General features: G+C 36.1%; 1 protein-coding gene across 2 annotated transcripts in view; it reads right to left on the minus strand.

Annotated features, from left to right (window-relative positions):
• Nucleotides 1-9,674: 9,674 nt before the first annotated feature.
• Nucleotides 9,675-12,009, minus strand: part of LOC121643841 (receptor-type tyrosine-protein phosphatase N2-like) — a 252,573-nt gene continuing 250,238 nt past the window's right edge. For both annotated transcript variants that reach the window (XM_041991400.1, XM_041991399.1), the window contains exon 23: nucleotides 9,675-10,545. In XM_041991400.1, the coding sequence (XP_041847334.1) occupies nucleotides 10,474-10,545 (72 nt within the window). In that variant the 3' untranslated portion in view covers nucleotides 9,675-10,473. The remainder of the gene's footprint in view (nucleotides 10,546-12,009) is intronic.

Here is a 12,009-nt window from a genome sequence, read left to right on the forward strand (position 1 = left end):
ATAATAAATAAATAAAATAAAATATTCCAGTTTTTGATGAACGCCAGTCTGAACTGTATTTTCAACAAATGGTCTGTAGTCATTTTTTTTTTTTAAATTTACTTTAAACATCAGTAAAACTGTGGTCAGGGGTTTGGGCGAACCAGGCTTTTTACCTGTTGATCACGTCGTGATTCGTGAAGAAGAACCTATTTTTTTCCCCTGACTTTTGAACAAACTATTTTTGTTTAGTCTGAATTCGCCAGCAGGCTAAGGAAGGAACAATCTCCAGCAATGACACAGGGAATTGGTGTTCACCTGAATGTTGATTTTTCTTTGTATGAACAGTTAATGACACCCTGTGTTGTACGTATCAGACCATACAATAACACAGAAATAAAATGTCTAACCTGATCTAAGAAATGGACTAGAACTGATAACATCCTTTGCTATGACCACGCCGTTTCTATCAAATCTCTCATTTCTAAAATATCTCTCTTAATCTTGAACAACTCAAGATTCTACAACACATTTTACAGTGACACTAAAGGGGTTTTTGATATAATCTTGAATATTTAATCATGGAATATGCTAAGAAATTATGAGATCCTGACAGCACCTGACAATTAATGGTTTAGGTGTCAAGAAAAGTTGGTTTAATTTTTATTAAAAGTTCAAAAATATACAGTTGTACTTTTAATGATCGTCATTATTCAGATAACCGAACCAATGTCAATAAACCTGGTAAGATTAGAACAGAAACAATTAAAAGGCAACTTTAGTAAGATAGCTTGTAACAATCCTATAACTGCCAATGGTGGTTTTGTCCCGTTTGCGCTCACTAACGTTGGTAAGCATGAAAACGTTCTACTTATGTTGACCCAGACTACAAGACTTTGGAAATGCTAGTTATGCACACTGCAAGATTTAAACAAAATGGCCTGTTGCACAAGATATCACACCCTTATCAGCTTGTGCCTGAGGCAACAATATATTAGCAAAGCATCACGGGGAAGCAAATCAATCAATCTATCTATGTATATATATATATATATGTGTGTGTGTGTGTGTGTGTGTGTGTGTGTAAAAGGGAATATTCTGCTACAACTTGCTATTATTTTAGCAATATTTGCAAATGTTGGAGGCACAGTTGTCTTAAGGTCGAACCTGAGATATTTGATGGTTCATGAATTATGTTTGTCAGTGGTAAGTGATATTTCCTTTGACTGTAAGGAGGATAAAACCTATGTAGTCTAAGTCCAGAGTAATAGCATCCCTGATGGATATCTTTAAAAAAAAAAAACTGATTGACATTGCTTTGGATTGTGTTACTTAAATTTGTTCTGCTGAAGAAAGAGAGTTGGTATCACATGCAGCACATTATTAAAGGACTGTTGTGTTCAAGCGAGGTATAGCACTGGTGATTAAGCCAAGTCTCGAAGGCTTTATGACCTTTAGAAAGGTAGCCCATTCCAACAGCTTGAAGCTCTAAGGTGCATCCTTTTGCATTTTTATTGAAACTTCTTTCCATGCGCTCAGTGAAAAAACTCTGAAAGTGAAAATGTGGAAACGTTTGTCCTCTGCAGCGAAATGGTGACATTTCAGAGCTGAGTCACACCGTCAGCGACGCCTGCTACTGATGACGGAGCTGTCAGAATAGGCAACCATGTGCACACGCCCCTCACAGACTAATAATGCAAATGGAACAAAACATTTGACTCCTGTGAAACTGTAGATGCTTCATTTTTGGAGCAGAACTCCTGCATCCATCAGTGAGCTGACGGTAGCCTCTTCTGATTGGTTGTATTGCTGGAATAACAACAGCCCATTAGCAGGCTCACAGCAAAACTGCCAACAACAAATCTTTGGTTTAACGAATATCAGCAAATGATTTCAGATAGAAACACAGCAGCTGCCTTTCAGGGAACCTCATTAGCTACCAAGAGACTAAAGCACAATCTTTCTAAAGAGGGGAAGGGAAATGACACCATTGTGGCGGTATAATGAAATCTTGTTTAAATGTAAAATATAGTAGACAAATATGAGCTTTACCACATGACACAGCTGTCCCTGAGGAGGGGGGAGGAAAAGTTGAGGCAATCTTTTTTTTTTTTTTTTTTCATGTATTTTGTCTTGAACTAAAATTTTTCTCATTTTTCTTCACTGAATAAGTTTCACAACCTTTCAACCTTTCAGGTCCTTAAAATGCTTTTTAAATTACTTGTGTACAAATACGTCTAATTAGAAAAAAAATAAACATTAACTTTGTCATTTTTTAAACTATTTTCTTAGCAATAACAATTTACAAGATGGTATTAAAAATAAATAGAAATATAACTAAATTATGGTTCGTCTTGGCAAGTTTGCAGTTTGCTAGTTTTACTGTAAGTTTAGACAACACATTAATTCTAGTAGCAAACAATCAATTACAACCCTGTTGCAGATTTATTTTTAAAAATCAGCTTCAGACTTTCCAGGGTTCATGTATACACAAAAATTTAATAGTTTGTGTTTTAACAGTGGTTTTCTTTGCATACATCATGTTTTATTTCTACAAGTTTAATATGCAAATATTCATGCCAAACAACAAAGACGCTGATGATCTATTTTGCTTCGCTTGCAGTGACAAAAAAGCTGTTTTATTTTATTTGTAACCAGTTTGAAGTTTTATGACTTTGTAGGATTAATAATTTGAGAATTTAATTTTTCAGTTTAGCAGTCTGGTTTAATCTTAACTCATCCGAAACAGCACAGGCAAAAAAAGGCCCAAATACAACTTGTTTGCCAAGATGTTTCCCATATCTGCTTTTACTTTTTCTTTTTTTTTTTTTTTTAACATTCTGACCAGCGGATTATTTTTTGGATTATTTTAAATTTATTTTCAGTCCAACCCAGGCCACTTTTACATGTGGTACTAAATCAGATACATATCCAACCATACATGTGAGACTTCAGTCTGAACGGTCATGTCACATTTTATTTCACTTGTTTGTCACTGAAATGAGACAAATGCAGCAAAATCAAATGTAACCAATGAACAAGATATATCACAATTTTGTCAGCTCCACAAGCAAAGACTAGCTGCTCTGTGTGTGTATATATATATATATATATATATATATATATATATATATATATATATATATATATATATATATATATATACCTACTTCAAATACTGCACTCACAATGGGTACATCTCAAACTCATCCGAGTCTTAAATTTAGTTGTTTTACAGGCTAAATCTAAGACTCAGAGACCTGTGCACACTGGCAGATCCATTTAATGGTGTCTTCTTTTCCAATTACATCCTCAGCAAACCTGCTATAACTTTGCATATACAGTAAATCAGTAGTAAGAGCCATCTGTGAGGAGCTTTGTGTGAAAATATAACACTTAAAACACCAAATCTAACTCATTGTGAGAAAAGCAGCATCTTGCCAAATTGATTTTCTTGCTTCCTACTCTCCAAGTCAACACTGCTAGCCAGCAGCACTAGCTTAGAGGGTGTTTTTCCCACAATCAATACCAAAAGCTGCTGTTTCACCTGAATAAACTCTGTAAGAAGCTATTCATCCACCCCACTTCATGCAAAGAAGATGCCAGATGAATAATAATAGTGACAAGATGTCATGTTTGAGAAGGAAAAAAAAAAAAAAAACAGTATAAATAACTGAAGAGCTGAACTTCACATTATGCTTTAATCTGTTGGCACTCCAGCCTACCCTACCCCTTTATACCAAATAAAAAAGGTAAAGTTAATCATGATGATGATGGATGACAATGATGAAAGATAAATAATAAGTAAGAATAATAATATGCCACATCAAAGCTACCACTTAACCAGCTTAGAAACATCAACAGAATAAAATGTTTTGTCCCCCAGAAAGACCAGGAGAAGCTCATCCATGCATTCATCTCCAGTAGGCTGGATTACTGTACTGGTTTTTAACAGGACTTCCTAAAAAAAGCATTAAGCATCTGCAGTTCACCCAAAACACTCCTGCTAGAGTTTTAACCAGAACTAAGAGATCTGAACACATCACGCCAGTTACAAAATCTTTACACATGTTTCCTGTCAGTCACAGAATAGATTTTAAAACCCTTCTGATCGTCTGATTAAAACCTGGTTAAAAACATTTTTTCATGCGCCTTTGCATGAAATCTGCACTGTAACTTTAACTTATCTTGCTTTTAATCATTTTATTGTAATTTATGATTTCATTGTGATTTTTGCGATTTGTTGCAGCCTTTTACTATTTTTAATGCTTTCTTTGCACCACCTGAGACCAAATTAATTTCAAGACGGATGCAGAGCTGGCAAAGCTTCTCCTCGACAGGTAAGCACTGGAATTTTACTTAAATTAACAAAAGTTTATCTTTATTTACAAAGATTTTAGTCCAATTTACTTCTCGTCACTGATGAAATGAATTTGTGTGACTGTATGGATGTATTAGTGGAGTAAATTGGTGGCCTGTTAGTTTACAACAGCAAATGTTTTGAACAAGTGAATAGTGTGTTTGCTCTTATAAACTTCTGAAATTACTATCAAATTAATTTATTACGTGAGACTAAGGGAAAACTGCCACTGCGTGGCATTTGTTGATTAATGTAGCGTTTGTTTACACTCTATTTATGCTAACGTAAATTAGCGTGTGATATTAGCGCTAGCATTGCAAAGCATAGCAACTTACTGTGTGAATCATCTTCGCTCGTCATTGTGTTGTTTGCTGGCGCCATGTTCTCCGTCCTTCATAGACTGTAAAAGAGCTGTCCGCTCACAAACCTCTTTAAAATATTACTGAATATATATATTACATGGGGTTCAATTAAAAAAAAAGAAAATCTAATATTTCTCTAAGTATTAGAGCTTAGCATGCATAAATAAATCAATCAATAAATAAACAAATAAATAAACAGATCAATACACTTAAAGTGATGTGAACAGCTTTATTATTTATTCTTAAATATTTAAGTTGTTAAATTTGTCTTAATATTCTTTCCTTCTGTAGGAATAGTTTGGGAACAGTGCATTCATATGCGGTGTGAAATGAGAAGTTTTACTTAACAAGCCTTGAAACAGTTCTGAAATCCTAATCACACACACACACACACACTCTCCAGTATCAGCCTTTCATAGCCACTCTGTGTTTCTTACCAAAGCCACTCATCTTTCTCAGTCTTACCGAGCAGTCGGTCAGCATGGAGGTCAAAGAAGTCTGTTTTTGTCTGTCTGGTATAAGTTTGTGTCATACAACTGGTGCCCGACACCAGCTACTATCCTTATGTGGTCTGTAAAATTTGGCCAAAAGTTTCTTTAAAGTTTTCTGTTCATCGACATTTTTCTGCATGTTAACACTGTCCAGTGCCTGCACATCACTGGTCCATGCCCATCTTTTTAAAATGGCGAGAAACAAGAACACTGAGTGTTAAAACACTGAGTTTTTACATTGCATCATTATTTTTTTTAAGAAACCTGACCAGCTTTCACAAACATTTTCTTATGAGACAGGGCAGATGGAGGATAAAATAATCAACTTCAGTCTGATGTGTTATATTATTCATCTCTGATTTCCGTCTGAGAAAATAAAAGTGTTTTATAAATAAAGTAAATATTTTTCTCCCTCTTAATGTTTTTGCTTGTTTGATGAAGCCGAGTCACCTGCCATTGTTTTTTCTGTATGTAGCAAACACACACCTCCGTTTCTGTAACTGCACATATACAACCACAGATGCATCCTGTCGTTGTCTGAACAGCACTCTAACAACACTGAGGCGGTTCAAAGAAGGCGCAGGTGCAAAAATGGGTACAACTGGTTCTTTCTAAGGTAATATAATTAATTTAGCAAAACAATTAGATATTAATTAATGTAGATTATTAATATACATTTTTTTTTGTTAAACATTTCATTAAAAGCATGACTTGTAGAAAATGATCTCCAATTTCAGAATCTATTAAGCAAATTTCATGAAATGAATTTAGTAAAGTATGCCCCTTTCCCTCACTCATACCTGCAAACTCAGGTGTAAAAAAGGTGACAAAGTAAATCCCTTAAAATGCTGTGATTAACATGTGAATGAAGCATGCTGGTGTATTCTGAGAGGAAAATAAGAGGGAAAAGACAACATTTGCTTCAGATAAAAAAATTAAGTGTATGTGTAAAAAAGAAAGTTTGAAAAGGTTTTGGATTGCTTTGTCAAGCTTTTTAAAAATTGTCAAACTCCCTTCAACACTTCTTTAACCAGGTCAAACACCATTTGCATCTCAGCTCTGAATCAAGCTGCACTACATTAATATCATCTTCCACTTTAAACTCATCCTGGAAAATAATTACCCAAATATTTCGGCTGGGCTGGAGCCTCTTTTTTATTAGCTTAAACGTTTGTTAAGGCTAAAAAGCAACGTTAAATTAACTCATTAATTTAATAAACCAGACACAGACGTATGTTTTCATTTCTTTCTTATTTTACAAGAAGAACATGTATAGTAATCAGATGGAGATAAAGCCAGAATTATTCGCTTTGACACTGTAAGCTAATATTAACACAATATTCACCGATGTTAGCGTATGTGCTAACAAGCAGATGGAAGTTTCCATTATAAAGTTGTAAAAGGTGACGTCAAGAGAAAAGGATTATACTTTTGACAGATGACTTTCCTCCAAACCGATGTCCATCAAAGAAACATTAGGGGCAAAAGTTTTCAAAATCCTGTGGGGAAAAATGTCATGATTGTGAATGAACAAATGACGCTGACACGTTCCATCAAAGATGTTTTATTGTGACTATGATATTGTCGTCCTCCTTTTTTTCAAAGTCCTGTCCCTGAGGAAGTTCTTATGACATGTTTTATAAACAATAAAAACTGAGTCGATGCAAAGATGGCACCCCCCGACCTAAATCCAAAACTCTTTAGATCTATATGGTTCAAATGGTAAATGGTCTGTATTTATATAGCGCTTTTATCCAAAGCGCGTTACATGTAGGTCACATTTACCCATTCGAACCGGCGACCCTTGGCCTACAGGACAACCACTCTACCCACTGAACCATGCCGCCCACAAAAATGTGATTTGCTCAAGGAAAAGAGTAAAAATACCACGTGAAGAGAGGAATGAAAGAAATGGTAGTGTTGACCTTCAGGCTTCTCCTTTGGCTCACACCTGAAGCTAATGATGCTTTAGCTGATTTAAAAATAAGTAAACAAAAACACAAACATTTCATCATCCACCCAGATGATTAAATGATTGTGTATGAATACACTTTCACACAAATAAGAACTGCCTTACTGTACTGCATGAACAATGAGACTTTATTCACAAGTCGTTTACACCAATAGAACAAAATATCTTTTGGGTGTATATACAGAGTGTTAACCAGTAGAGTAGCCACCGCTTTATACTTGGACTGTGTGTGAAAGAACAGCTGTGGGACTATGGTCGAACATCTTCTCTGGGAAGAAAAAAAAAAAAAAGAAAAACATAACATCTTTAGCTTTGACTTACATTAAAACTGCAGGGCTGTTATCTCGTTGTTTCTTTAAATTCTTTTCTCGTGATTTAAAGGCTTCATGATTGACTCTCCTTTTAAAAGGCAGAAACATTAAAATTTCAGTCCACATTAAAAAGGCTGTCAGAAGTATTTCTTGCAGCATGTTCGGATTTTGTGATGAAAAATGGAGCCGATTCCATCGTGACACCTTGCTGCAGTCTTGCATCACGAAGTTGCAGCAGCACGTTGCTTCAGCCACAATCATCTGTGTAGTGAGGGTAATCCTTGGTTTGTACACTTTTAAGGTTGTTTGGCCGTCTTATACGTTTCATAGTCTAAGATCTTTTGGCAACAACAAACATCACGCCCACATGTTTAATAGTCATGCACTAGCAAAATAGTCTGTCAGTCAAATATCTGTACCAAAAAAAAATTGGTTGGACTGAAAATATTTAAATTCAAATGATCTATAAGCTGGTTTCCCAAAATCATCTTAAGATGATCAAAGTTTTGTTTGTTTAAACCAGAATTTTTTTAAATGATCCCAACACTAGAACTGAACCCTGATATAAAGGGGAAAGGAGAAGTAATATTTCTTCCAAACATTAGACACACTGGTTTCTCTCAGGTTAGTTTAAGTCATCAAGAGAGAAAAAAAACAACTATTAAAAGGAGTTTAAACCCTTTTTATGGAGCATACAGCTATTGTCTTCCATCGTAATTACAGAGTAAATACCGTTTTTCCTACAGACAATTTACAAATTAATTTTTCTTCTTCCAAGGCAGCCATCATCATCTTTCTTTCCACTCAGTAGGACAGTTAATCTGCAGACTGTTCAGACTTTGTCTAAATAATTAAAACAGTATTTTTGTGACAAGCTTGAACCTGAACCAAAGTCTGTTCTGCATTTTGTATCAATAGTTAGTTTAATCAGAAATTGGCACATAAATAAAGCTGCATTTGGTTTAACTTGGAACCAAAAAACTTGGAATTCAGTCACATTTTATTTTTTCCCATTTTTAGTGTGTAAGCTTCAAATAAATGTGATTCATGAAACAGTTAGTCTTTAACGGTCCTCCTTTATGACATTAGTCTTTTTTCTTAACCCACTTTACTTTGGTAAAAGTGAGACATTTTTTCCAGAGTGCAAAACCAAATGAAGTATTTCACTTTCGGACATTTTTCTCCATAGATGTCACTTGTAGCTTGAGTTTAATCGCAGAGTTTAACTTTGTGATTAGTTAATATCCCTAAAAGTGCGTAACTAATACATTTTTATTTTATGCAAAAGTTTAAATATAAATTGAAATTGAGCTGAGAACTTGATTTAAGCAGCAATAAATGGGAGAAAACAGAAATAATCTGATAATTTACAGCAAAGTGATTGAGTTTAAGATGATTTTAGGAAAACCAGCCGAGTGTCACTGCAGACTGCTGTTCAATACAATCCAGGTTCAGCTACTGTACATGTATGAATCATCCATTAATGCTACATATAAGATTTACTGTTCAGGAGCAAAACTATGTCATTTCTTCTTAAACTTCCTCATCACAAACGCTTTATTTTACACTGGCCTCATTCCCCTCTTCTGCACTTAAAATACTTTAATATTTAACTTTTAAAAACATTAATTCTGCTGCAGAAATGAATTAAGAATGCCATCCAACTTTTGGAAAGACGACTTGCTGCCCCGAGATTATTAAAGGCTGCATGTTCTCCAGTGTTTATCACAGGTATTTTCATTAAGTACCTGCACAGCTAACCTTTAATCCAGAGGTTAATCCACTGAAATAAGGCCAATGTAAAATGAAGCATTACTCACTATCGTTATTTTCAAGTGGCTTTTACCAGTGCTTGTACTTTAATTATTAAGGCAGAAAAAGTGTAACTCCATTGATAAAACACTATATTGGTTGGCCACAAGAGAGAACACAATATTGCTCTCACTAAGAAAAGTTACACACTGAAGAAATCATCCGCTATTTCACCACATTTATTTTACCTAAATGAGTGGAATGGCACTAATAAGTGTCCGGTTTCAGTTTTCACCACTTAGTTTGACCAAAAATTGTAGATGAAATCACTTGTATCTACCAACCAACACCGAGTTACACTGTGACACTCTAACATACTGCGTAAAAAAGAAATCAGAGAGCATGGCACTAAAAATCAGACAGAAACACAACTTTGAGCTGTAAACCATCATAATTAACTTCACACACACTCAAAAGACCAATCAGGGGCATCAGTTCAGTTTAACACTCAGGTTTGGCAAATAAAAGATGGACACTGCTGAGGAAACCAGTGCTCAACAAGCTTTTGATTAAACTCACTTTGATCATGCCAATTGAAAATAAAAGAAAAAGAAAAGTAGATTTTGATGCAGCCAAACACTCACTAAACTGATGCCGATGAGGTTGATGCTGATCTAGGAACAGAAGCTATTATAAATATATTCCCAACAGAACAATGAGGAAAAATATTTTGTAGTCTATCAAAATGTCACTTTGGAAAAACAAGCTGCAGGGATCACAACAACACAGGTAAGGCTATGTACACTACTCATTCAACGGTTTACTGGCACAATGTTTACTAAGTCAGAAAGTTGATGAGATGTAACAGGAGGGTGTTATAAAGACAAAAGGAAAGACATCAAGAAATGCAAGATAAAACAGGGAGTGAGGCAAAGAAATGAAGAAATGTGAAAACGGGACAAGGAAAAGAGTGATTGCTTCATGAAGAGGAACAGATGGATGAGAAAATACTAGAAGAGATGGAAAGGCTTGAGAAAAGGTGGGAAATTGGTAAAATGAAGACGTATCAAACAACATGGAAAAGCAAAAATGTACTGGAGGAGGAGAGTAATGGAAGCATGAAGAGAGACCTAAAGTAAGGAATGAAAACAAGGGAAAGGAAAACAGAAGGAGGGATAACATGGACAGTCCTCCAGCTGGAAAAGCAGAGGACATGCAGAAGACCCGGGAGGTGGCTTTCTCTTTTTTACTGGGGAAGGACTTTCAGGATGGCGTTCACCTCTTCAGCAACAGTTGTCAACGCGAACTCAAACTGATCCTGCAGGAAGAAAGAGGGAAAAAGGAAGGAAGGTGAAAAGAACTGAAACTGTGCAGAAGATAGAGAGTGAAGGTCGGATTTGAGTGATGCTCTCAAAATAGCCCATTGGCAAGGAGAAGCAACTGTTCCTACAAACACTACTTGGAAGAACAGCCAGGGCTGGATGACACAAATATGTAAACCTAAATTTAGCTTCCATAATTCCACACAGTTTCAGGTTTGTATGCTAAAATCAGGTCATCGTTATCCAGATGCAGCCAATCCAAACACATTAAATCCGTTACTGTGGGTATGGTAAAAATCAAGACCAGGATTAGAAATGTCTAATACTGATGCTGGGGGATGATTTCTGGCTCATTTGACATCACAGATGGAACAATGTGAGCCACAGTGGCACATTTCACAGAGTTTGGCCAGTTCTTTAAGCTGCTCCAGTGACAGGCCAGCACCTGGCAAGGTAACTTCATTACCACTGTTGTGTGCTGGTATGAATAGGTGAATAGAACAGTAATTGCTTTAAATCACCTAGCTGAGGTTAAAAGGCTTCATGCACTAAAAAAGACAAAGACCAAACAGAAGACACTGGGTTTAATTAAAAATGTGTGTATCTTTAGTTTCTTGTGATTGGTGGAGCTAATGAAGGTGATAAAACTTGAAGCACCACTTATAGCTGAAAAATCTATGGTGCTACTTCCTGCATGATTTTTTTTTTGTGTGTGTTATTGGCTATGTGTAATTATAACATCCATCTAAAACAGACAGACATGCATCTAAAATGCTGAAGTTAAACACCAGTTAAAACAGGCTTTCCCAGTCCAGCTCCTGGGGACCCACTGCCCTGCTTGGCCCTGTGTGAACGGGGCATCCCACAGGTCTTTCTACAACAGTATTTTTCTATGTGTTTGTGCCGTTTGTCCACATCCAAATGGAGTTTTGAGTTACTGAAAATGAACTTAGCAACAGAAAACAGCTTCCAAGGTGAAGATGTTTGTGTGTGGATGGAAAAACTGGTGCTTTTGGCTCAGATTCAGATTCACTGCTGGTGTGGCTTGCATCATAATATGTGCTCCGTGTTTACATGACTGTACTGCCGCTAATCTTGTTAATCAGTTCTTACATGTTTGCATGTAAATCAAACTTTTCTGATTTGGAGATTTTAGAGGAATGGTGAGGAGGTAATATCTGGACAGAGGGTCCTGAGGAACAGGATGGTGTAGGTTCTAGAGAAATCTCCATCATAGTCATGGAAAGTCTATGCTGGTGAAAACATAGTAATGAACACAAGTTTTGATAGATTACCCTTACGGTTACAGCGTGGAGCCTCATGGATCTAAACAATACTACATCCCCCCCAAATCATAATCAAACATGATGTTGAAAGTGCTGAGGTCGGGGCTCCTGACCACAGGGGGAATCAGTGTGAGGAATGAAGGGAGAACGCTGTGACAGCCCTTCACTCCGGGA

The sequence above is a fragment of the Melanotaenia boesemani genome, chromosome 8 (assembly GCF_017639745.1).
Source record: "Melanotaenia boesemani isolate fMelBoe1 chromosome 8, fMelBoe1.pri, whole genome shotgun sequence".
Taxonomy (NCBI): Eukaryota; Metazoa; Chordata; class Actinopteri; order Atheriniformes; family Melanotaeniidae; genus Melanotaenia; species Melanotaenia boesemani.